We start from the raw sequence: 27,537 nt of genomic DNA, 5'->3' as shown, positions 1-27,537 counted from the left end.
TATATTTTCTTTTGAATATGACTTGAATGGAACCTAAGAGGTCTTAAATTTTTTAAATTATAAAGAATTAGCATTTCTTTTCTTTATGTAGTTATGATGTTAGACAATCAGAATAATATATAAGAAGGTATGGAGCACGTTAGGATTAGGTATTTATGCATACCACAAAATATAGGGTTTTACAGATTTTAAAGCATTTTTTATTGTTGTAAATTTTTTTTCCTTAGAGTGCATGCACATGCATGTGGAGGGGGAGCAGTGTGCAGACAGAGGGAGAGGGAAAGAGAATCTTAAGCAGGCTGCCTATCTTAGAGCCTGACAGAGCTTGATTTTACAACCCTGAGATAATGACCCTGAACTGAAATCAAGAGTCAAGACACTTGACCGACTGAGCCACCGAGGCGCCCCTATAATCTTTCTTGATCCACATAACTTTGTAGAGTGAATGAAGGATTTATCATAATTCACATGTGACTATGAGGGAGTGATTCTGAGAGATTTAACCACACATGTCCAGCTCACTGCCTCTACCAAACCTTCACCTCACTGATGCTCACAATTTCCTTCATGAGCCTGCAGCAGTAGGGAATGTTACCGTATTTTAAAATGTGAAATATATATATCTTTTGACCTCTTCCTAAAACTAAAGTGGAACATATTTGTAGTGATCATTTGCTGTTAAGGTTCATCTTTGCCTTCTGAAGTAAAATCATGACATGCTTCCTGACACATTTTCTAAAAATACTATCTAAAAGAGATATTTTAATTCATTATGCATTTTGAATGAATAGAGTTGTCCTTGATTTGCAGAGTGTAGAGCAATCTGATTTCTGTAATGTATTACCTCTTAATGCCTACTTATTCATATTAGATATTTTTTAACCTCTAAATGTTCATATACGTATTCTCTCATTTACTTTATTTTCTAATACTCCCTAAAGAGAAGCATTCAGAATTTTTAAAAATAAATTCAGTTTGCATTTAGTAGTTAAGAAGGCACAGATTTCCTTTATAATGGGCTATGAATGTTGCTGTTCCTCACTATCTACATAAATAATTTGTTCATCTAAAATGTTACTGAGTAGTTTCTAGCTTGTGAAAAATCATTAAAATTTTATAAAATTTGTTCTTCCAGCATTCCCGTATGAGATAAGTTTTTGCACCTAAATGCTGAGTTAGATTATACATTAAGAGTGGATGACAAAATATTCATCTTTTCCTAAATGACAAACTGTTTATTCACAATGATTTAAGTTTCCAGGAAAAATCTAAATAAAATACAAGTAGAGAAAACATTATTCTGGATTTTTTTTGGTCTATGAAATTTTTTGTTTAATCATTTATTTTACTTGGCAGGTGCCAGATATATATAAAAAAAGATTAATGTCCCCTTATTTTTTGACTGATTTCAAGAATAGTTGCTCTCTATAATTCACATATAATGCGCTCCATTAATATTCAAAGCATCTATAGTTTGGATCATATTTTTTCCTGAAATTTTAAATTATTTGTCTTTTAACAGCTGTAAGATTCAAAGCATAGTTACATAATTTCCCTTTTGAGTATCTTAAATCATTTAAGAGTTGCTTTTCCCCTGGCACAGTGATCAAATACAGATTCTCATGCTGGATATTTGTATGTCTTGAAGACAAATGACAAACACTACATTGTCAACTGTAGCAATAACTTTATTAATCTAATAAAATCTCATCCTTTTAGATCTTTATCAAGTAGGTACAATTTTAATTTAACCATATTTTTGTCTAAGAGCCCCGAGTAATATTCAGCATCTTGAGATAATAATGTAAAAAGAGTGACCACATTGATTTCTATTTGTGTAGTCTAAGACTGTGGCCAGCAGTTTCAGATACTGAGAAGAAATAGACTTTTCACCTTCTCTGAGTTTATGCTGGATGGCTTGGTCACTGTATACATAGAAGATATAAATCCTGGGGACACCTGGATGGCTCAGTGGTTGAGCGTCTGCCTTCAGCACAGGTCGTGATCCTGGGTCTAGGGATTGAGTCCTGCATCAGGCTTGCTGTGAGGAGCCTGCTTCTCCCTCTATTGATGTCTCTGCCTCCCCCCCCCCCAATGAATAAATAAATAAAATCTTAAAAAAAAAAAAAAGATATATAGCCCTACCTTCATCCTCATCCTCTCATTCCTGATTATCTACTGGTAGGGCCTAGCTTTTATTGTTGACTTGAATGAGAAGGAGGGCTGTGTATTTGTTTGTGGGGTATTTGCAGGCCTCTTGGGGGGTGGGGTATAAAAGGGTATTAGCCCTCTAGCACAACACTGTTAAGTGAACTTTCTGTGATAATAGAATGTTCTGTATTAATGTGTTGAACAATGCAGAAGCCACTAGTCATATATGGATACTAAGTATTTGATATGTAGTCAAGTGTGACTGAGGGACTGAATTTCTAAGTTTTCTTTAATTGTAATTTATTTAGTTGTCTGTAGTTAGTGGCTACTGATGAAGTTTTAGAATATAGGTGAGGTTTGGTATGGTGAGGTACAGAGCCAATGACCAAGAAAGAATTCTTGAGACCTTTTTGGTGCAAAGTGGTGGTTTTATTAATGCATGGAGACAGGACCCATGGTTAGGAAGAGCTGCCTGGGAGTCCAGAGAAGTGGCCCATCATTTATTTTCAAGTTGGGAGAGGTTTGGGAATAGTGTACTCTCTAAGGAATTTTGGAAGCCAGGTTTTCAGGACTTTGAGGGGCTGGCTATTGGAAAAAGGTCATTTATTACCACCTAGTAAAACTTTAGTCATGAGATCATTCAGATGTAAATTCGTGGGCCATAGCTTGGGGGATGATTGCCAATTCATATCTTGGGGGGTTTAGAAATAAAGGAAATTTCTAAAGAAATTTTTATAGGTTAAAGGAGCCTTACAGGATCCTGGAGATTGGGCTAAGATTGCCTTTTACCCTTAGCAAAGTATTAAAACATCAAGGCAGTTGAGTCCCTAGAGGAATGTCCCTCTGCCTATTTCAAGGACTCCTCAAGTGCTGCCTTGGCCTTGTGAGGAGTGGCTGATTATATACCTGGGAGTTGGTTGAGGTAGGGAAAAGATTTCAAAAGCATTTTCATATGGTCAGGAGGACCTACTAGATACTGGAAACCTTGCCTTGGTCAGGTTAAAGATTGTTTTTCCCTTCAGCAAGACATTAACATTAAGACAATTGGAAACTTCCTGAGGAATGTCACACATATCCCACTCTAGGAGCAGGTCCTTTGTGGGATACCCGCTCTGCTTTGTCCCAGTTAGCCCTCTGTTCCCCATCAGCTACCATATTGGATAATGTAACTGCTAGAAAGTTATAAGATAGTGAAAGTCACAGACAACTAATAGAAAAGAGGAGAAATTATTGAAGGATAAGCACCTTGATATGGAGTCCAAAGGAAGAAATGTGAGAAACAGTTCAGAAGGGACTTTATAAAAGAAGATATTTTGGGGGGATAGAATTTTAAGGATGAGAAGGATTTTGAAGGTGAGGAAAATAATATGGTTCTATGTGCTTCATTAGCCAAGTGAAGCAATGCAAGATCATGACATCACAGATATTATAACCACTTATATATTTTCGAAGGAAGAAAAAATCATTCCCTTTACATATAACTATGCATTAATTGATTCATCCTCTGTTTTTATGCATCTCATACTTCCAGGGACTAGCACAGTACTTGACATATGATTGGTATCAGGAAATATTCACCAAATTGAATTGAAGAGGCTCTAAAAAAGGAGATGGATTTCATTTTTGGTCCTTGGAGTTTGTTGTATCATTTAATATTTACTTAGTACTCTAAAATGGTTAAACTTTTTTTTTTTAAATGGTTAAACTTTATGTGCAGTTACTAGTGCAGGTATATCCTATGTTCTCTTGGAATTGGTACCTTAGTAAAGAGAGTATATGTGGCAAAGGAAGTCAAAACATGTTGATAGGTACAAAGGTTACAACTTTTGATCCTTAGAAAAGGAAACAGCATTTGAAGTTTTGAACACTTACTGAATTAGCATGAGGTCTGAACCACCTTTTCATTGAGTGTCATGGAAGCATTTCCAAATAGCAATACAGTGGGATGTAATCCCTGAAATACTGTCCCACAGAGTAAACTATTATTTAACTCTAAAATAAAATGAATACAAAACAAACTGCAAACTCTGCTGCTACCATATTCACAAGCTCCCTATTACACTTGATTTGCTGTTTTTGAAATATCATTTAAATATTCTACAATCATGTTAAGTATTACCTTAGTACTTACGAGTTTTGTCAGTGTTTTGTTTCTTTAGGAAAAATAACATGTCTACTTTGCTCTGTACTCTGCCTTTAGACTGCAGCTTTCCTTATTGAAAGGTTTCATGAAAAATAATTTATAATCTCTAAATTTGGGTGATAGTGTGAGTTATTAGTACTATTTGAATTTTGTGTTTGATTTTAGGTCCAGCAGTTTAAGCAGGACCCACGCCCAGCAACCTGTCTTCACTCTGTTTTCAATGTGCACACGGGAGATGAGGTCCTCTCCTATGAAGAATACGGTCATCTTCAGGTAAGAGGACAGTACTGTATGTTTTCTTCTTCTCTCTGCATACTCTACATCATAGAAGATTTGGAGCTATTTACAAATTGGATAAAGTAGATTTCTTAAATTGTTCAAAACAGAAGCAGAAAACCAACCCTAAAATGAGGTAGTGAAATGGGAGCCACCAGGGCTGAGTTAGTTACTGTGACTGAGCATTATTAAGTCAGATTGTGGTCTTGGTCAGCAAGCAGAAAAGGGCAAGTGGATGGCTTATAATATTGTTCCCTATCTCAAAGAAAGAATCCCAGAGTTTTTTCTGTGACAAAAGCTTAAACTTATTATCAAATTTAGAAGAATGCCAACACTTAGGAACTATGGAATAAAAGACAGTAGGCAGTGATAGAACAGCAAATCAGAAATTTTTGTTACATGACATTTCATTTTTGATATATCAACCTTCAACAAAGCTATAAGCATAACATTGAAATGTAATCCCAAAAGGCATTTCTGGAGTCTATAAATTTTGTCTCGTATATTAAATTTTATACCTGGGCTAAGAACGTACTATGGTATTTTATGTTTTGCTTTCACTTCTTTTTCTCTTATATCTGTGTACTGCTTATAGCTGGACATCCTGTTGCCTTGTTTTTAGGATATAGATATTATATATGCTTTTTAATGAGTTGTCTTCCTGCTCATCATTTGGTTCTGCTGTCTTTAAGACAGAATACTTATTATTCATATATTCTTTACTAAAATAAGAATATGTCCTTTTTATAGTCCCTCTGTCTCTCTAGAGATCTGAAATGTCTTACTTTAGTATGACTCCTCCGAGTCATGGAAAGCAGTGTCCCCATTTCTATGCAGCAGAAATTCTTAACACTTTTTTGTAACCAGTACCTTGGAGAATTAGTATTATATGAATATGTAGTTGCTTGACCTTCTTATAATTATAATCTAATTAGATTGTATGTATTTTTTGCTTTGACAAATATGTTTACTATTTGAAATACGATTTTCAGAATATACCAGCTCATTTATTTTTTATCCCAGAATTCAGGCTTAGTACCTGCCTCATGGTAGATTTTAAATAAATACTGGTTGACCTGTTATTTGGCTGTTTCTGTACAATTTGCCACTTAATGATATTTTCTCACAGAGGCATTCTGCAAGTCAGAGCAGAGAGCTCTTGGAGGTGTAGCTGTAAATGGCTGCAATGACATTTCTTTGAAGTCATTTCTGATAGACCAGTGTCAGTGCTATAAGAAAATATTTGGGTGAGACTGGCAATATTTTGAAGCTCTTCTCTACCATGTTTACCATGTTTTAAGAAGGATCACTCAAAAATTAATGTCAGTCTAAAAACCCTAAAATGAGACTCCTGTATCATTGTGTCTTGCTCACTTGAACCATGACAAGACCCTGACAACCCCTGGATTTTTGTTTTGTTTTTAACCTCTGGATTTTGAATGCTGAAAAGTCAGGCGGTGTCCAAGACAGTTCTGCTTCCTGAAAGAGCCATCAGCACTGCCAGGCCCTGGTGGCAGTGTTAAGTAGTTTTGCAATTCACATCTTTGCTGCCACAATTTTCATTGCATGTATTTTCACCGCATAACTAATTGACTGTAAGGCAGTTTTACTTTGAAAGATAAAATCACAAAAAATAAAAGAGGATCATTAAAAAGGACATAATATAACATGAAAAATGAATGACAAAACTAAAACCTTATTGCAGAATATGGAACACTAAATACATTTAAAATATGTGTAGAGCAGCCCTGGTGGCGCAGCGGTTTAGTGCCACCTTCAGCCCAGGACGTGATCCTGGTGACCTGGGATCGAGTCCCATGTTGTCCTGCATGGAGCCTGCTTCTCCCTCTGCCTGTGTCTCTGCCTCTCTCTGTGTGTATCTCATGAATAAATAAATAAAATCTTAAAAAAATATATGTGTAAATTCACGGCACTATTGTGCAAATAACTGAATTTATTATTTGGATCGTACCTAAGCGTTTGTTTTCAAAGTCTTTTGTTTAGAGTAATACTTTTTTTTTGCTTGTTGATTTGCCTTCTCATCTGGCATTACACTTTTTTCTTTTTTCACTAAAATTTCTTCCTTCATTAAGAGGGGTAGCACTTTCATACTTGTAAACAAAGCTTTGCATTGCTTTGTGAACACCATCTACACTGTATGTTTGTTTTTGGCATATTGTCATATGCTGTTCATAGGCACTCCATACTCGTGTGGAAAATGTGAGTTCAAACATCTGGATCACTGTAGAGAGACCATTATGAGGGCTAAGATTTATATAATATAGAAAGTATGGAATACAAAGAATAATTATAAAAATATAAGATTTATATAATATAAAAGTGGGAATTTCACATCAATGGAGAAATGAAACTAAACTGTCGAATCTGTCAACCAGTTTTTTTTTTTTTTATATAATCTTTTATGGCAAAATTGCTTTATGGCCAGGTGGTGATGTGGAGAAAATGTACACACTGAGAATGTTTGGGATGAAGTGCTTGTGGCAAAGATGTCTCAGGCAGAGATGATTAGGCAGCACTACCCAACACACCTGCTAGCATAAGGCCGCTTTGCCAAGGCCTCTGGGACACAAATAACTTTCTGCCCTGACTTTCTGTCAGTTACTCAGTAAGGACTGAAAGTGAGTCAAGGAAGACCTGAGCCACCAAGGCTGTTAGAAGGTAATAAATACTCTTCTGGGTTAGAATCACACCAGCACTAAATTAAATTGTGCTTTCTCTTTGATTTTAACTTACCATTTTCCTAGCTAAATGAAAGTTCTTTTACTGATTCCTATGTGTTTATTATATAACAGCTTTATTGAGATATAGCTCACAAAACATACAATTCACCTATTTAAAGTGTACAATTCAATGGTTTTTATTATATTCACAGTTGTGCAATCACTATCACAGTTAATTTCAGAACATTTTCATTACTCCATAAAGAAATCTGTGCTCTTTAGCAGTTACTTCCTATCTACCCAAAACCCCCTTGCCCTAGGCGATCACCAATCTACTTCCTATCTTTATGAATATTCCTGTTCTATGAATTTTATGTACATAGAATTATACAATATATGGTCTTTTATGACTGGCTTGTTTCATTTAGCATATTCAAGGTTTGTAGTATTTGTCTTTCACTACTTACTTATTTGACACAATTTATACACCCATTCAGGCTTCTGTGAGAATCTGGTTTTGTTAAAATGGACATTACTGTCTTCATTTTTTTTTATATCATATAATGTCTATCTTGAATAGATTAAAAGAAAAAAGTGGCTCATTTGTTTATAAAACTCATTTGTTCACAAATATATTTTATATGCTATACCATTGATTAAAATTAATATGTCCCTGCAGTTGTTTACATAAATTCTGTATTGTCTGAGAATAAGACTATTTTCAAGATGCACTGCCTATTGTTTATGATGTACTGGCAAAGTCCTAATATCTTACTTGCCAAATAACTTTTTCATTTACATACATTTGAGATGAATTAACATTACATAGCTGCCTGTGGGGCAAAATGACTTCAAAGTAGAGTACTTTAAACCCAAAATTTGAAAGTGAATCTTAGAGAACAAATGTTATAGAAACAGTTGCTAACAGTTCTATTTGCATCCATTTCCCTAATCAGGTATTAACCATCACAATGAATTTGAGGATTTTAGAGTTTTATATTCAAAGCTAGGATTTTATGATGAGCTAAACACTCAGCTCCTTTATTTCACAATAGGAAAGGAAATAGTTTTTATTTGCTACTATTAGAGGAAATGACTTATAATTTTGGCTCTTACATATAATTTCATAACATAGTCTTTTTGTTATTTCCTTTAACCTTTTAATGTTGTTTGTTTTCAGATAAATACAGTGTCACTCTATCTCCTTTACCTTGTGGAAATGATTTCTTCAGGACTCCAGATTATCTATAACACTGATGAGGTATGAATTGCCCAAATTTTCTAGTACTCAATTTCATCTCTGAGAATATCTTTTTTTCTTTTAGTTTTTTAAAAATTAGTTTCAGTTTTATAAAAATGGCTTATTCATATAATCAGATACTGGATTTTGGATGTTGGATCAAGAATATTTTTAATGCAAAGCACTTCAAAAATGAATGAAATATATGACAGGCTGTAAAGCTTTACCCTTATAAAAAGCTGTGCTTCAGGTGATCTGAATGAAATAAAAACTTGAAACTTTCAGAAAATTTTATAACAATGAAAGTAAAATAGCATTTGCAGATTTTCTTAGAGTTATTGTCTTTTTTGCATATTGTTCCCTTTTTTAACCCATCCTTTTAAAAAAAGATACTTTTATCATATTATTATTATTTTTTGAAGATTTTATTTATTCATTCATGAGAGACACAGAGAGGGAGAGGCAGAGACATAGGCAGCCGGAGAAGCATAGGAAGCTTGATGTGAGATTCGAACCAGGGACTCCAGGATCACGCTCCGAGCTGAAGGCAGGCACTTAACTGCTGAGCCACCCAGGCGTCCCTATCATGTTATTTTTATTGTGAGACCTCAGTAAGGTTCTTGATGTTTTTGAAACTTGAAAAGAATTTATATCCCAAAGATGAGAAGCATTCATTTCATAGGTACTAATGCTTGAAAAGACACACAGACACACATGCTGACACATTTTCAGGTATGCCACAGTGAAAGCAAAAGTTTTTATTATTGCACTGGTACAGTGAGACTTCATCAGAATAGATGTGCTACGTATGCTTGTTATTATTTCTTTCCTGTGATCTGTACAGGGAGAACAAATGTATCATGTAATTAACACCCAAATCATCACTGGACTGCAGTATGATATTAGTATATATAGTCCTGTCCTCCAGTAGTTTATAGTCTCTTACATCCTTCCAGTTATTGCTTTTTTAATAGTAAGTAAAGTCTATTTATTTATTTATTCATTTATTTTTAAGATTTTTTTATTTGGGCAGCCCAGTGGCTCAGTGGTTTAGCGCTGCCTTCAGCCCAGGGCGTGATCCTGGAGTCCCGGAATTGAGTCCCACATCGGGCTCCCTGCATGGAATCTACTTCTCCCTCTGCCTGTGTCTCTGCCTCTCTCTCTGTGTCTCTCATGAATAAATAAATAAAATCTTAAAAAAAAAAAAGACTTTTTTATTTATTTGAGAGGGGGCACATACAAGTGGGAGGAGGGGCAGAGGGAGAGGAAAAGGTGGACTTCTTGCTGAGCAGGGAGACTGCTGTAGGGCTTAATTCCAGGACCCAGGAATCATGACCTGAGCTGAAGGCAGATGCTTAACTGACTGAGCCACCCAGGCAGGTGCCCAGGTGAAGTCTATTTAGTTGTACAGATAAACAGTAAAGAAGAAATTATTAATACCCACTAATGTTTTGTGATTCTTCAAAGAACTACGTTTTTATTTCATCCAAAAAGTTCTGTTTTTGTAATATTGTGAAATAGTGGTATTCAAAGATTTTGGTTAGAGAAGGGTTTTCCCTTAAGCAGCATCCTGAAACACAAAACATCCTCTGACCTAGTAGAGGAAGGCTCCCAAAACCAGCCCACTTAGCTTCTCTTAGAAACTCCAAAGCACTGAGACATGTATCCAGCACAACATAGTATGATTACCATTATATTAAGCAACAGCTGGGATGCCTGGTGGCTCAGCGGTTGAGCACCTGCCTTCGGCTCAGGGCATGATCCTGATTCCTGGGTTCGAGTCCCACATCAGGCTCCTTGAGTAGAGCCTGCTTCTCTCTCTCTGTCTGTGTCTCTGCCTCTCTCTCTCTCTCTGTGTCTCTCATGAATAAATAAATAAAATCTTAAAAAAAAAAAGTGACAGCTAACATTGATGGTTCCAAGTGACTTTCCATTAACCTTACTGATGGCAGTGGTGAAATTACCCTGGTTAGTGGTAGCATTGTTTTGTTTGGTATTTTATTTTCATTTTTCACATTTTATTTTTTGCTTTTTCAGTATCTACCATAGTTAATTTTAAATCTTCAGTTGTCAATTGACAGTTTTCAAAAATATGATACACCTTTAACCTTTCTATCTTTTTTAATATGATTTGAATCTACTTGAGCATATTTAGTATCTTCTTCTTAACCTTATTTTCTTTTTTTTTTCTTGTTGATGTTTTTTCCTTACCCTTAGAAGTTTTTATTTGGTAGATACGATATTTTTATGTAGCTAATTTCAATAGGCCTTTAATATATACACTTAAAATCCTAGAATAATAAAATGTGTTATTGGGGCTTACTGTCTTTTTCCTTGATTTTTTATATACTGTGTCAGGAATTATGTAGAGAAGCAGTAATTGGGCCTGCATAAAATCTTTCAGGGAATGAAATTCCTTTTATCTAGATATTTCAGAGAAACGAATCCTTTGAAAGATAGTATGACTTGGGACCATTTCATTTTTTTTTATAAAGTATTTTTTTAATATATATATATGTTTTTAATTTTTATTCATTTATGATAGTCACACAGAGAGAGAGAGAGAGAGGCAGAGACACAGGCAGAGGGAGAAGCAGGCTCCATGCATCGGGAGCCCGACGTGGGATTCGATCCCGGGTCTCCAGGATTGCGCCCTGGGCCAAAGGCAGGCGCCAAACCGCTGCGCCACCCAGGGATCCCCATTTCATTTTTTAATTGTACCTTATACCCTGAATGGGAAGTTTCATAGTCCTGTCTCTTTTCTTCATTCCCAACCACATTATATCTCTGGGCAACCCAAGGACCTGGGAAGGAAGTGGGAATACCACTCATTTCTTTCTCTATTTACTGGTGAATATTTCATTTGCCCAAATCCTTATCTTTTTAGGATTGGAGAATAGAGAGCTTACATACACAACACACACACATAATATACATATTATATTGTCAGCTACTTTGGTTTATTTTTTCAATAAATTATTTTCCTTAATTTAACAGCTAATCATCATATCTTTACTGATTCTCTTGTTTTTATAAACTTTGTATCCACATTGTATTTCCTTTAGGAGAAGGCCATTGTCTTACAGGTATCCCTTCTAAGATGCTGTGAAAATATTGAGTGCCAGTGTTTGAGCTCATGGGCCTTGCTGGGGAATATATTTCTTAAAGGCAGGAATAGTAATGGATGCTCATTTTCTAATGTCTTTCATTACCCACACAAGTGTCATATTTTGTGGTTACCTGGGCTAAATTGGTGTCTATAGAAGTATTGCTGTGCACATTTACAATATTGGATTTTTATTAAAAATGAAAACTGTAAAATAGGCAAACTTTTTATTTCTTTCCTGGCACTCTTACTTGCTTTCTCTTCTTTATCTGGAGAGAAATATTAAAGTTACATATTTTTTTTTTTTTTTTTAAAGTTACATATTTTAATAGAAGTTTATATATATCTTATAAATATAAATATAAATATATAATATATCACCTAAGTGTGTGTGTGTATATATATATATATATTTATATACACATATATATATATCACCTAAGTATAAAGTTTACCTAAATCTGACCCCCTCTCTATTAATGGAGGTAACTCACATCTGTTGGAGGGAGGCAAAGTAAAGAACTAGTACTGCATGGCATTCTATGTTATGTTCCATGCCATAAATAAATTTCCTAAGGGTAGATTAAAAGAAATAGGAAAGAAATCAATCAGAAATGGATCCATAGAAACTTACTTTATTTAAAATAAAAGAACCCCACACATCCCACAAATTTGTGTAACAAATTAGTTTTTGCTTTGTGTTTTAGATAATTATTCTTTCTTTTTGTTGAAAGCCTCATCATATAAAAAGACTTACAATTCTTTAATAAAGAAGGGATTTTATTTTCGACTTTGGTGACCCCACAACTTTATGTTTTAAAGAGTACTTTGAAAGTGAAGATATACAAAGCTAAAATATTGTCTTCCCTTCCTATATTTTGGATTTGCTTTTATTTTTAGTTGAGGTATTAAAATCTATTAATTGTATGTCCTTACACATGGAGGTAGACAAACTGTATGATTTCTAAGGTCCTTTCTCCAGTGTCATGCTGTTACATGACTAATTTTGGTGTTATTTAATGATGGATCACAAGTCATAGTGTTACATCATTTTATAAAAAAAACTGACCTCAGATACTCTTCTTACAATCTTAAAATATGAGTAGAAATAAGCATTAATTGGTGAAAAACCTGGAATGTTGGTAAATCTAGAGTTTGGTAGATGTGGAAGTTCTCTTTTGATTGCTACTATTATCATGATGAAATGGAAAGCAGGAATGTCAGCTGAATATGAAAAGGGGCAAAGTAGATTAAGAGTTCAAAAGGAAGAAGTGAAATAGACACATGGGTTTGTGACTTTAAATGAAAAAAAATTCTAAGAACCATTCTAATTAATTTCCATTATATGACTTTATGTGATTGAAGGTTGGCCTTGTGTTTCTAACTCTTGAAATTTATGTCAAAAACCGTTTAACAAAAAACAATTTTAAGGATTTGGGAATGCTTTTATATCTAGAAGGATTATAATAATTTGAGATGTTGCTTAGAAGGAGTCAATGCATGACCTCTTTGAACCAAGTCAATTATAGTCAATTATATTGGATTGTAGATTCTTAGCCCTCTTTTGAAATTTTACGTCAATGTCACTTAAAAATACTTCTCTCGGCAAATAGCTGAGTGAAGTAAGTCAATCGGAGAAGGACAAACATTATATGTTCTCATTCATTTGGGGAATATAAATAATAGTGAAAGGGAATATAAGGGAAGGGAGAAGAAATGTGTGGGAAATATCAGAAAGGAAGACAGAACATAAAGACTCCTAACTCTGGGAAACGAACTAGGGGTGGTGGAAGGGGAGGAGGGCAGGGGGTGGGGGTGAATGGGTAACGGGCACTGGGGGTTATTCTGTATGTTGGTAAATTGAACACCAATAAAAAATAAATTTATTAAATTCCAAAAAAAATAAATAAATAAAATAAATGAGGGGTACTGTCTCAGGGGTTCCAAAGGCCATCCCTAAGGTTTGATGTTTCTCTGGGAGAACTCACAGGACCTGGAATGTTGTCAGAGTCATGGATAAGATTTATTACAGTGAAAGAATAGAAAGCAAACTCAGCCAAAGGAAAAGGCACATGAAACAAAGCCTAGAACAAAACAGATGCAAGCTGCCAGTAGTCCTTTCCTGCTGTAGTCATACAGAACATGCTTCATTCCTCCAGCGTTCAATTATGACAACATGTGTGAAATGTTGTCTCTACCATGAAAACTTATTAGGAAGTTAGTGCCCAAGGTGTTTATTGGGTTCTGGTCACGTAAACACCTTCTTCCTAGCAGATACCAGATTTCCAAGTCTCAGCAAAGCAGGTGTTCAGTGCAACATCTGGTTAGGGAAAAAAAAACCTTGTTTGTATTAACAGTTTGGGCACAGTAAACCACAACTGTGGCTTAATAAATTATTCCTTGTTGTGCCTATCTACAAAAGAATATTTCATCATGTATTATTCATCTTAATTACAGGAATTTATAGCTTATATGTAAGTGATAAAAACTATTTTAGATGCTAGAATATTTAGAGCTCTTTGTATTAAATTAATGAGCAAGAGTAATAGTTGCTAACAAATCAGAGTATATATTATCATTTTTTGTTTATTCCAACCCAAATGGGAAAATTATATGTGAAAATTGAAAATGATAGTCCCTTATGTATGAGAAATGTTAGAGATTTGTAAGTACTCCAAATGAACTCAAATGAGAGTTCAGTTGTGAACATCAAATGAGAAAATAAAACTATGTCATGTTTGCTGTGATGCAGCCTAGTTTTCCAGATGCTTTTATTTCTTCTTAGGTCCTCTTTTTCTGAGGTGTCAGGCATCTTATGAACTTCATAGGTGTTGTTAGTGGCATCACTAAAATCTGGTGATGCCAGTTTACTTAACTACACATAAGTCAGTCAGAGAAAGACAATTATAGGATTTCACTCATATGTGGAATTTAAGAAACAAAACAGGAGCATAGAGGAAAGGAGGGAAAAATAAAACAAGACATTATCAGAGAGGGAGACAAACCATTAGAGACTCTTAACCATAGGAAACAAACTGAGGGTTGCTGGAGGAGAGAGGGTGGGAATGGGATAACTGGGTGATGGACAGTAAGGAGGGCATGTGATGTAATGAGCCCTGGGTATTATATATAGAATCAACGGAGCTCTACCTCTGAAACTAATAACATAGTATATGTTAATTAATTTAATTTAAATAAGAAATTTTCTTTAAAGCCCATTATTAAAATCAAGTATAACTTTTCCTTACTTTGTTTCTTTGACCTTTATTCAGCATATATTTTAAGAAAACTCAGATGTTAAATCACAGTTCTTAATTCATATGGTGATTTGAAGGAATAGAAAGTTCCAAGTATGATTAAGTACTCATTTTACTAATTTCAACTCCCACTTATTACTGACCCATTATTGTGGGGTTTTTTTAGTTGCAGTGAATTGTATTTTACAAGAAAATTTTCTCTCAGTCTAAATCCTCATGCATGTCAAAATAAATTTTTTCATAATGTCCTTTTTTTAAAGACCAAATATAGATCTATAAATATATTTTTTATTATGCCACAGTAGGGATTATTTGAATAAAATCATTCATATATTAAATATATGTGTGTATATAATGTACACTTACATATATATGTAGATAAAAATATAAAAATAAAAAGAAATATATGACCACTTTTGTTTTTTTTGTTTTTTTTTGTTTTTTTTGTTTTTGCTTCAAAGGGAGCAATTTAATCAACCTGACTTGCTTTGCTTTTTTAAAGATTTTATTTATTTATTTGAGCAAGAGAGAGAGAGAGAGAACAAGTAGGGTGAGGGCAGAGGGAGAAGCAGACTCCTGCTGAGCAGGAATCCTGATGCTGGACACCATCCTGGAACTCTAAGGATCATGACCTGAGCTGAAGGCAGACGCTTAACCCACGGAGCCACCCAGGCGCCCAACCTGACTTCCTTTGAACACAAGAATCATGTGTAACAGTTTTATAAAATTTAACTTATTGCCTTTGTCTTAGGTCTGTCATGTCTGCAGATAGGGGAGAAATCCTTCCCTTCTTGGAAGACTGAAATTGATATAAGGAGCAAAATATGCTTATTCATTTGGGGTTTGAAAGAGCTCAATTAAAACACTACTCTTATCCACCAAAGTGCTGGACCAACTCATAAGAAAATAAGAATAAAGCAGATAGGAGACCAGCATATCACCTTTCTTTCTGATAAAATTCGTAACAGAGAGTGAAACATATGTCTACAGCAAATGAGCTTTGCCTTTGTGAGCTCCAGATTTAGGCAAAGTTACCCTCAGTCACAAACAGAGCTTTAAGGAGGCAAGGTAGAGCTCCCTAAGATATAATTTCAAGTTTGAGGACCAGAGCAGATCAGGTGTTTCTCAAAAGCTGAGCCTTAATAGGAAGGGGGCTGCCCTATACATACCAATATGTCTTTTCAAACTCAATCCAATTAAGTTCCTCCTCTTCTCCTGGGAAGTAGTGAGGGAAGGAGCAAGAGAGAGGCCAAGTGTATTACACAACTGCTTGCACACAAAAGACTGTATCTGCCATTTGGGGGTGGAGGGTATGAATTTGAATACTTTGGAACCAACAACAATTTTACTAATTCAAACTTCTATCTTAAAAATGGATTTTACATTTATATCTAAATGAATAAGTTCAACTATGCTTAGTAATAATCCAATTTGTCTAGGGAACATGTAAATCATGTTCCATTTCTTGCAAACTTTAAAACAAAATAATTAATGTTAACATTTTTAACATTAATTATGTAATGCAAAATAATGATTTAGGAATTTTGAAATATTTGAGAGCTGTCCCTAAAGTTTTTGTAGCTTTATATCTTTTTCACCAAATGATTATTACTTTATATGAGATTATGTATTATTTCTACTATGTAATGAACACTTAAGAGCATTTTTTTCTGTTACTATCTTTTTTTATTGCAGCATTATTTTTACAAAATCCTCATCATTTTGACAACTGTTGGTTCTGTAATGATGTACTATTTTCTGTTCCTCATTTTGATAATTTGTGACATCTTTCTTTTCTGATTGATCTTGCTTGTAGTTTTTCAGTTTTATTTTTAAAGAACCAATTTTCAAAAAATAAAAAATAAAAAAACCAGTTTTCAGTCTTTTGAGTTTCTCTACTGCATATTTTTTTGCTTAATTCATTTCTACTGAACCTTTATTTCTTTTGTTCTACTTTCTTTATGTCTAATTTATCCCTTTTCAAATTCTTTCTTTATATAGAAGCTTCAATCATTGAATTTTAGGGGTTTTTTTCTGCCTAATGTACACATTTAGGGCTTTAACTATTCCCTGCTTAGCTTCATTCTAAAAGTTTATGTTACAATTTTATTATCATTCAATAAAAATATTTTCCAGTCACCATTATATTTTCTTTTACCAGCGAGGTGTTTAAAAATGTATTTCTTAATTTCCAAACATTTGAAGATTTTCTGTCTTTTTAATATGACTTCTGGTTTAAATCTGCAGTGGTCAGAAAACATATTCTATACAGTTCCAATCCTTTAAAATTTGTTGAGATTTGCTTATAACCCAGATTTTGGTTGTTATTGATTGGTATTTCATAGAAACATGACAGAAATACTCTTGGCTTCAATGTTCTTTATGTTAATTAGGTACACTGTGTTAATCAGATATGTTATTTATACCTTATATGTATTGTGCAATTTTCTTTTTTTTTTTTTAAGATTTTATTTATTTATTCATGAGAGACACAAAGAAAGAGAGGCAGAGACATAAGTAGAGGGAGAAGCAGTCTCCATACAAGGAGCCTGATGTGGGACTTGATCCCAGGACTCCAGGATCACACCCTGAGCCAAGGCAGATGCTTAACCGCCTAGCCACCCAGGCGTTCCATGTTGTGCAATTTTCTGTTATATTCATTCAGTATCTATGATTGAATTTTTTCTTCATTTAATTCTGTAACTTTTTGATTTATGTGTCTATATGTGTATATAGACATGTGATTTAAAGTTATAATTTTTAATGTTCCCAATGTCCCATTTCAACTCATAAAATTTTTCTTACAATCTCCTTTTCTAACTAAACAAGTTTCTTTTTTTTTAACTAGACAAATTTCTTTTGATTAGTATTTGTATACTGTATCTTTTGTATCATATAATTATTGCTGTTTTTAAAATCTAGTCTGTAATCTTTTCCTTTTAATTGGAGTACTTAGTTCATTTACAATTTAATGTAAATTTTAATGTATCTTGGTTTGTCTTTTATATTTCTGCTTGTTGTTGATTCCATCTGTTCTTTGTATTTTTTTCTCCTTTCTTACATTCTTTTGGATTGATTAAACATTTGTTACTGTAACATCCCTCCTTTCATAAACTCATTAGGCCTTCTGTTATTCTATTATTTAGTGTTAACTGTAGAAATCATAGTATCTTCAACTTATTAGGGTCTACTCAGTATTTGTATTTTGACTCTTTTCTCGACCATTTAAGACCCTTAACATGTTTTAGCTTTATATAATATTGTTAACATTTAATTTAATTCTACATATATTTTTAAGATTTTTTAAAATTTAAATTCAATTAGCCAACATATAGCACATCCTTAGTTTCAGATGTAGCGTTCAATAATTGATTAGTTGTGTGTAATACCCAGTGCTCATCACATCATGTACCCTCCTGAATGCTCATCACCCAATTACATCATCCTCCCACCTACATGCCCTCTAGCAACTCTGTTTCTTTCCTATAGTTAAGAGTCTCTCATGGTTTTTCTCCCTTTCTGATAACTTCCCATGCAGTTTTCTCACCCTTCCCCTATGATCTTCTGCACTGTTTCTTATATTCCACATATGAGCAAACTGTATGATAATTGTCTTTCTCTAATTGACTTATTTCACTCAGCATAATACCCTCTAGTTCCATCCACTTCGATATAAATGATAAGTATTCATCCTTTCTGATGGCTGAGTAATATTCCATTGTATAGATATACCACATCTTCTTTATCTATTCATCTGTCAGTGGACATCTTTGCTCTTTCCACAGGTTGGCTATTGTGGACTTTGCTGTTTTCAACATTAAGGTACAAGTGCCCCTTCGATCACTACATTTGTGTAGTTCAATTGCAGGGTTGTAGGGTAGCTCTATTTTTAACTTCTTGAGGAACTTCTTGCCAGACATGTCTCCAAAGGCAAGAGAATAATTCCTTTTTTAAAAAAAAGAGGAGAGGGGATGCCTGGGTGGCTCAGCGGTTAAGTGCCTGCCTTCAGCTCAGGGCATGATCCTGCAGTCTTGGGATCAAGTTTCATATCGGGCTCCTTGCATGGAGCCTGCTTCTCCCTCTGCTTATGTCTCTATGTCTCTCTCTCTCTGTGTCTCTCATGAATAAATAAAAATCTTCAAAAAAAAAAAAGCTTTGAACAAATAAGTCTCTTAGCTTTTTCCCAAGGCCTTCTGTGTGTTTTGGGGCATAGCATGAAAACTTTCACTGGCAGTATATCTCCTTTAGCCTTTATTTTCTCCTTTGCAGAGCCTCGATGATATTAATTACGTCTCAGGGCTTCTTTGGTTATAGGCATACCCTATAAATGTGCATTGCCTCCTATCTTTCCAGGAATATTTTGGAGATTTTCAAATCCTCCTACGTATATATCATTTTCTGTCTATTAAGAAAAAATGGTTTCAGGCAGCTGTAGTGCTCAGTAGTTCCCACTGATTGTTTTTGTTATATGCCTAGGGAAAAAGCTATGCATGTTGTGAAAGCTCTGAGTCAGGTCATTTAAACATAAGCTTTGTGCTAGTTTTTAAGAAGCTGCCAAACAGTTAAAATAGTGACAATTCACTGAGGTGGTGATTTGGGGGAGTTCTAAACCCCTCTGTCCTTTCTGGTGGCTGTTAGTCTGCTGGTTTTCATGGCTGATTGTGTGGCCTAGGCTACAACAAAATGGGAGATGCAGGAGGAATAGGACAATTTAATACATTTCAAGGCTCACTCAACTGAGATTTCAGTCCTTTTATCTTGATTAAATGTTCTTTGCATTGTTGCAAGCTCTTTTTTAATTTCTAGATTCCTAAAAAAGCTGATTTTGTTCATTTTTGTCAGTATTCTTATTGGTTTTATGGATGACTAGATTTTCTGAGTTCTGTGAGCTGAATTCCCACTGTATTTTTGATGTAACTTTCTATTTATACCCTTTTTCCCCAACTGCCTTTTATCTTTCAGTGTAGTCATTCTATAAAATCAATTGACCCAGCAGTCCTAATGTATTTTTACCTGTATTTTTTTTAAAAACCTTCGATATTCTACAACTGTTTTGTTGCACTGGAACGTCTATATAATAACACATTTAATGGCTGTCTGAGATTCTGTACCCTCTGTCAGAAATATGCAACTAAGTGCTTACTCTCCACTCATTCTCAAATGTATAGCAAACGCCTGTTGTGTGTTTTGATGACTGTTGTGGCACCTCTTGTTCCCTTGGACATTATGTTTCTTTTATAACAGTAAAGCTGTTAATAGATGATTTTTTGCTGAATGTACCTATTTTATGAAGAATTGTTAGAATTTAGCTATTGCCTTGAGATTTTTTTGTCACTTTACTGATTTCACAATTAAGCAGTGAATTTTTACTTATGTCCATCCAAAATAGTATCTTTGAATTTTTAGAAAACTAAATTAGAATTCCCAAGTAATTATATAGAAATGCTTTTGTAATTTTTGTTGCATATATGACTGTCATCAGATAAATTTAGGATTTTTGTATTTAATAAATCTTGTCTTATTAATAATATTTATCTTTCATCCTTGCCTTTTTAAAATTATAGTTCATTATGAAATATCATACTAATTCATCCTATATATCTGTTGGGAATTACTATAGTGGTGTAAATGAAAAGGTGCTTAGTTTTTCTCATAAATATGATACCTGGAGATAGCCGGCTGCGTGGTCTTGTCAGTTTCTGTTGATCTCAAAATGGCTGCTCTAATTACTGGCATAATGGCAAAAAGAAGGGGGATGGTTGATAGAAGTGTTGTGTTAGCTACTTTTTATCATAAGTAGCCTTTTTTTTTTTTTTTTTTTTTTATCAGCTTTCCCAAAAGTCCTCAGCAGACTCCTGCTTATGCCTTATATAAGGTACTTCCAGCTAAGAAGGCAGGCTGGGAAAGCATATATGTTTTTTCCAAACTCCATAGTTGATTTGTTTAATAGAAATACAATGTGAGCCACTTATTTAAATAAGTGGTAATTTAAAATTTCCAATAGCTACATTAAAAACAGCAGTTGAAATTAGTTTTTATAATGTATTTTATTTAATGCAATAAATATACTTAGAACATCTTTATTTCAACATGTAATAAATATAAATGATTATTAAGGAGGTATTTTTTAATTTTTGCTGTCTTCAAAATTGGTATGTATTTTACACTGAAAGTCCATTTTAATTTGGCCTAATACATGGCAAGTACTTAGTAGACACAGGTGGCTCATGTCTTACCTTGCCTGTCAATTGCAGTACATTTAATTTTCATAACGTTATCAAATGATTTTGTACAAGAATCAGGAAACTATTTTCCTTTAGATAATCTCCCATCTCCTTACCCCACTCTGACACTCAGCTTTTCCTGATGAAAGAAAGCTTATTGTACCTCATTTTTAAATTTTGCTGGTAGTGTCTCATAAAAGATTTAGTGTCTCTTAAGCCAACCATGTACATGCCATGATATCTGGACACAATGTTAATCTGTTTTTTTAATAGATAAAATGTTAAGTTGTTGCAAAAAGATTGTTCTTTAGAGCACCAATCCAGTCATCAGACTCACTGTCTGACCATTGCTGCCATTCTGTGTCCCCATGCTGGGTCTCTTGAAATGTTCACATTCCTAAAAACTCTCCTCATATCTCAAATGGTAATTTGTCCTTCCTTTGTGATACTTTACATATAATTCAGACTGTATTACAGTGTTACTTAAGAGGTATCTTGGTTACGGTGTGTTACAGAAAGAAACACAAATCATCATCATCTATGGTACAGATATATTTTCCAGTATTGCGTATAAGTTGTGGTGCTATAATCTAAGTGGAATTTACAGATCCTGGAGAGGATTCAGGTCTGTTACTGTTAGAAAAATAGGGCCTTGTAGTGCTTACATCATTTTAAATAATTTAGAATAGATGCCAGAAGTCTTTCCAGGACACACCTAGAAATGGTTGGTATAGATGATCTCTTGAGTTCTTTTCCAGTTCAGTCTCCAAATATTTTAAAATAGCAATTTTGTTCTATTTTTGTCAACCAAATAAAAATATTTCCCAAACATAAAAATTTGTCCCTCATTCCCTAATACATGCTTTGAAATTTGAGACTTGAATTTTGTTTGTTTGTCTCAGTGTGTGTGTAGTGTTGATAGGATATAAGAGAGATGGGGAAATTTTAAAAGTGTTCAAGAGGATTAAAGTGGATTTGTAATTGTTACTACAGTAATTTCCCATTTCAGGTTTTTTTCCTGTTTTTTTTTTTTTTTTTTTTTTTAAGATTTTATTTATTTATTCATGAGAGACACACAGAGAGAGGCAGAGAAATAGGCAGAGGGAGGAGCTAACTCCATGCTGCGGGACTCAGTCCCAGTACCCCAGGATCACGACCTGGGCTGAAGGCAGATGCTCCACCACTGGAAGCCATCCATCCAGGGATCTCCCCCTTTTTAAAAATTTGTTTTTTCCCATTTCAAGTTAATGTTGTATCTTGAAGAATTAAAAAAAAAATTAGGCCTACAGTATTTTGGTATAGATTTCTTTACCTGGGATCCCTGGGTGGTGCAGCGGTTTGGCGCCTGCCTTTGGCCCAGGGCGCGATCCTGGAGACCTGGGATCGAATCCCACATCGGGCTCCCGACAGGCTCCCGTCGGGCTTCGCTTCCCTTCCCTTCCCTTCCCTTCCCTTCCCTTCCCTTCCCTTCCCTTCCCTTCCCTTCCCTTCCCTTCCCTTCCCTTCCCTTCCCTTCCCTTCCCTTCCCTTCCCTTCCCTTCCCTTCCCTTCCCTTCCCTTCCCTCCCCTTCCCTCCCCTCCCCTCCCCTCCCTCCCCTCCCCTCCCCTCCCCTCCCCTTCCCTCCCCTCCCCTCCCCTCCCCTCCCCTCCCCTCCCCTCCCGTGCATGGAGCCTGCTTCTCCCTCTGCCTGTGTCTCAGCCTCTCTCTCTCTCTCTCTCTCTCTGTGACTATTATAAAATAAAAATAAAAATAAAAAAGATTTCTTTACCTAATTAAAGAATCGTGTCACCAAAAGATTTATTCCAAAATGTTAGTTATTATTGAAATAAAACTGATAGGTTAAAAAATATTGATAATAGCTGGAATAGCCACTTCTCTTATTGCAGAAATTTATACAAATTATCCAAACTGTATAAAATGGTCATTATAATATGGATTCACTTTTCTATATTGCATGCAGTTTTTTTTGTCATTTTTTAAAAAAGATTTTATTTATTTATTCATGAGAGACACAGAGAGAGAGGCAGAGACAAAGACAAAGGGAGAAGTAGGCTCCCCACAGGGAGTCCAACGTGGACTTGATCCTCAGACCTGGATCATGTTCTGAGCTGAAGGCAGGTGCTCAACCACTGAGCCACCCAGGCATGTTACAGGAAAAGAATATAACATTAGTAATTGTTCATAGTAATGCATTTACTTTTCAAATATGTTTAATAAACAAAGAGTTAAAACTTTTAGTGTTTTTTAAAAAAAACTTTTAGTGTTACAAGTTAAATTTACATATAGTCAGAGTCTTTTTTTTTCTATTTCATTAGGAAATGCTAGTATTTAGTTTAGTGAATGGCGAATTGTCTAAAAGTTTTAAATCTGTTATGTGGTATGATGGTTACTTTAGAATTAGATACAAGGAATTTCTTGGGAAAATATCATTTGTGACAAATATATCTAATTGGGCAATGAAATGACTTCTTGTGAAGTAAAATTCATTTGTATTGGTCAAACTAAAATATATCATGTTTAGCTACAAAGCAACTTTTGAATAATCATTCTTGAATTATATCATAAATTTCAACTTTCAGAATTATTCCAAATTACTTTAAGAGAAAGGCAGGAACTTCTGAAAGTTATTGAAATTTTGAACAATTCTCTTCTTGTGTAATTAAGTAGCACTTAAGATATATAATCTTCCTATAATTTTTGTCAAGATTTATAAGAGTCATTAATATCCCCTAGTGTGACCTATTTTTAATTGTTTTTTTAGGCCTTTGCAACATTAGTACATTTTGATTTTGTTACTATTAGTTGCAAGTTCTCGACTACCATGATAATGAGGTCACTGATGATAAGATGAGGTGCTAAAGTTAGGATTTAAATATTTGATCTGTGGGATCCCTGGGTGGCGCAGAGGTTTGGCGCCTGCCTTTGGCCCAGGGCGCGATCCTGGAGACCCGGGATCGAATCCCACGTCGGGCTCCCGGTGCATGGAGCCTCCTTCTCTCTCTCTGTGACTATCATAAATAAATAAAAATTAAAAAATAAATAAATAAATATTTGATCCGTGAATAACATTCTTTGAAGATCTTATTTCACAGTTTTGAAATTCCTTTATTGTTATTTAATATCCTGTGATACCTAATTGGTAATTCTTAAGACTTTAGTATTTTCCTTTTTACTATTTCAAAATTCCACTTGGCTCACTTAAAAATTTACAAAGGGTTTTTACGGGAATTTTATTTTAGTTGTGGGATTTTTTGTTTTTTTTCTTTAGGTTTTTATTTATTTGCAAGAGAGAGAGAGTGCGCACAAGTAGAGGAGAGGCCAGAAGGAGAGAGAGAAGCAGACTTCCTACTGAGCAGGTAGCCTAATGTGTGCTCTGTCCCAGGACCCTAGGATCATGACCTCAACAGAAGACAGACACAATCCACTGAGCCACCCAGGCACCTGTTTATGGGAATTTTAGATCAAGTTATATTATTTGGTATTTAATGGTATATTATTTCATTGCAGTATCCTGAATCTGGCAAAGGTTATGTGGTTTTGTTTTGTTTTGTTTTTTTCTTTTTTTTAAGATTTTATTTATTTATTCATGAGAGACTTAGAGAGAGAGAGAGAGAGAGAGAGATGCAGAGACACAGGCAGAGGGAGAAGCCGGCTCCACGCAGGGAACCTAACACAGGACTTGATCCAGGGACGCCAGGATCACGCCCTGGGCTGAAGGCAAGCGCTAAACTGCTGAGCCACCTAGGGATCCCCTGGGGTTTTTTTCAATATAATTTTTATTAGGATGACAAAAGTTTTGTTTTCTGAAATCCTTGGATGAAAGTTCTTTAGAATTTAATGCACCTGCACTTGTCACCTATAACAGTATAACAGAGTTAGAAGAGGAAGCCCTCATCAATGACAAACTATATTAATATTTTGGGAGGATGCAAGGTGTAGTTCAGTCAGGAAAAAACTAATTTTTTAATTTTAATATTCCTGGGATTTATACACACAAATGATCACTGTTTTAGGGTAGGGAGGGCTTTTTCTTGAATAAGGCTAAAGGATTTGGGGCACCTGGGTGGCTTAGTTGGTTAAGCATCTGCTTTTGGCTCAGGTCCTATGGGATCAAGCCCCTCACTATCTCTCTGGTAGCGAGGAGCCTACTTCTCCCTCTTTTTTCTGCCCCTCCCCTCATGTTCACTCTCTCTCAAATAAATAAATAAAATCTTTTTAATAAATAATGCCAAAGCACTGAAAGGATAATTGGCTTTTCTTTTGATGTTTACAGATGTGTAAATATATGCTTTTTTCAACAAATATTTCTTGTGGACCTCTCATGTATAAGAAACTATGACACATAATGGGATAAAATGGTGAAAAAGATAGCTCATCTAAATTTGTCAAATCAGAGTTTTTCTCTTTTAGGAAATTTCCTCATCCGGTTAATACTGGAACACAGTGTAGGAATTATATGTGGGTGAAGCAGTGGAAAAAGGTGAAGCAGTAATACGTAGAAATCACCAAACTTGAGAAAGAACATAGATTATTTTAGGAACTGGAGGAAGGTTCACTTCCAAGTTTTGGGGAACAACCAGAAAGAGAATAGGGCACCTGTCTGGAAAGGTATTTGCTTATGTTTATGTAAATGTGATCATATAATTGAATAAGCTCATTGTTTAGCCTCACTCCAAATATATGATATGTAATATAGGTAAACTTATAACAAAATTTATTTATAAAAAAAAACAACAACCAAGTAACCAAGCACAAATGAAAGAAAAAGAGATTCCTAGATGCCAGAAATGAAGAGAAAATGAGCTGATTAGCATTGATCTGGGGATACGGGTAAGCTCATGGACCTAATAGATTCAGATATATTCTATCACTTAGCTGTTATAGTTCCTTAACAAAGTACCCCCAAATTTGGTGTCTTATTTATAACTTTTATTCCCTACTGGTCTACAGAAGGGCTAGTCAATTCTGCTGATTAGCCGGTTTTGCTTGGTCAGCCAAGACCAGCTGAGCTCACTCATGTACTTTATGGCTAGTTGACAGATTGACTTCTTTTTTTTTTTTTTTTTTTTTTTAAGATTTTATTTATTTATTCATGAGAGAGAGACATAGGCAGAGGGAGCAGCAGGCCCCATGCAGGGAGCCTGATGCGGGACCTGATCCAGGGACTCCAGGCCACGCCTGGGCTGAAGGCAGGCACTCAACCACTGAGCCACCCAGGCTCCCTGACAGGTTCACTTCTGATTTAAGATGGCATCTTAAGCCGTCTCTGCTCCACATGGTCTATCATTGTCCGTAAAGGAGCTAGGATTATTCTCAAGGGAAAATTAGAAATCTGAGAGACCAGGCAGCCCAGGTGGTTCAGCGGTTAAGCATCTGCCTTCAGCTCAGGGCATGTTCCTGGAATTCCAGGATCAAGTCCCACGTCGGGCTCACTGCATGGAGCCTGCTTCTCCCTCTGCCTGTGTCTCTGCCTCTCTCTCTCTCTCTCTCTCCTCTCTCTGTGTCTCTCATGAATAAATAAATAAAGTATTAAAAAAAAATCAGAGAGCAGATGCATATGAGGCCTCTTGAGGCCGGCTCAGAATGGGCAACCCCTCACTTCTGCCACATTGTGCTGACCAAAGTAAGTCATGTGTCTGACCTCTTGTTGGAAGGAACTATTTCAAAAGGTCTAGATAAAGAGATGGATAGAGGGATCCCTGGGTGGCGCAGAGGTTTAGCGCCTGCCTTTGGCCCAGGGCACGATCCTGGAGACCCCGGATTGAATCCCACGTTGGGCTCCCGGTGCATAGAGCCTGCTTGTGTCTCTGCCTCTCTCTCTCTCTGTGACTATCATAAATAAATAAAAATTAAAAAAATAAATAAATAAAGAGATGGATAGAGGATTAAGTCCTTTTTTGTAATTGCTGTACCATAGATCTTGTGGGCCAACGTTGGAGTTTTTAAAATAAGGTCACATTGGAACAAGAGATTTTGCCTTGGGCTCATTCAAGATGAAATGTTACATGTGAATTCTCTGCATGAACTTATAAAGAACTGTCCTGTCTGGAAGGAGAACCAAAAAATCTCAGCTCTGGGCCAGAGAATAGAAAGCTACTGTTGTCTAGGACCCTAGATTGAAACCTTAAGCCTGTGCCATATGCTGATATGGGATCTGAAACAAAGATAAAATTGCTTTTTAGGTATGTTTTCACAAATGAAAACCTTTCCTGAAATGAATTAAATAATAAAAATAATAATTACAAATGATCACAAATTACATAAGGAAATTATTCAAAACAACCATGCACAGCAGATAGGAAAGTTTGCACTCCAAGAATTTAGGTGAGAGAACTATTTGAAAATGACTCTAAAATAAAAATGTTTCAATTGTTAAATATTAATATTATAGAGATAAAATAAGAATATAAAAGAATGAAAAAAATATAAAAGAATGTATGAAAAAGAACCAAAAGTGT

The 27,537-nt window shown here is 35.1% G+C and overlaps 1 protein-coding gene across 3 annotated transcripts in view; it reads left to right on the top strand.

Moving 5' to 3' along the window:
• The window catches only part of PHKB (phosphorylase kinase regulatory subunit beta), a 216,254-nt gene that overhangs the window by 53,231 nt on the left and 135,486 nt on the right, over nucleotides 1-27,537 (top strand). For all 3 annotated transcript variants that reach the window (XM_038531132.1, XM_038531133.1, XM_038531131.1), the window contains exons 6-7: nucleotides 4,460-4,567; nucleotides 8,432-8,512. In XM_038531132.1, coding sequence (XP_038387060.1) covers nucleotides 4,460-4,567; nucleotides 8,432-8,512 — 189 coding nt within the window. The remainder of the gene's footprint in view (nucleotides 1-4,459; nucleotides 4,568-8,431; nucleotides 8,513-27,537) is intronic.

The sequence above is a fragment of the Canis lupus genome, chromosome 2 (genome assembly GCF_011100685.1).
Source record: "Canis lupus familiaris isolate Mischka breed German Shepherd chromosome 2, alternate assembly UU_Cfam_GSD_1.0, whole genome shotgun sequence".
Taxonomy (NCBI): Eukaryota; Metazoa; Chordata; class Mammalia; order Carnivora; family Canidae; genus Canis; species Canis lupus.
Note: the sequence above shows the minus strand (reverse complement) of the source record. Positions and strands in the feature narration are given on the sequence as shown.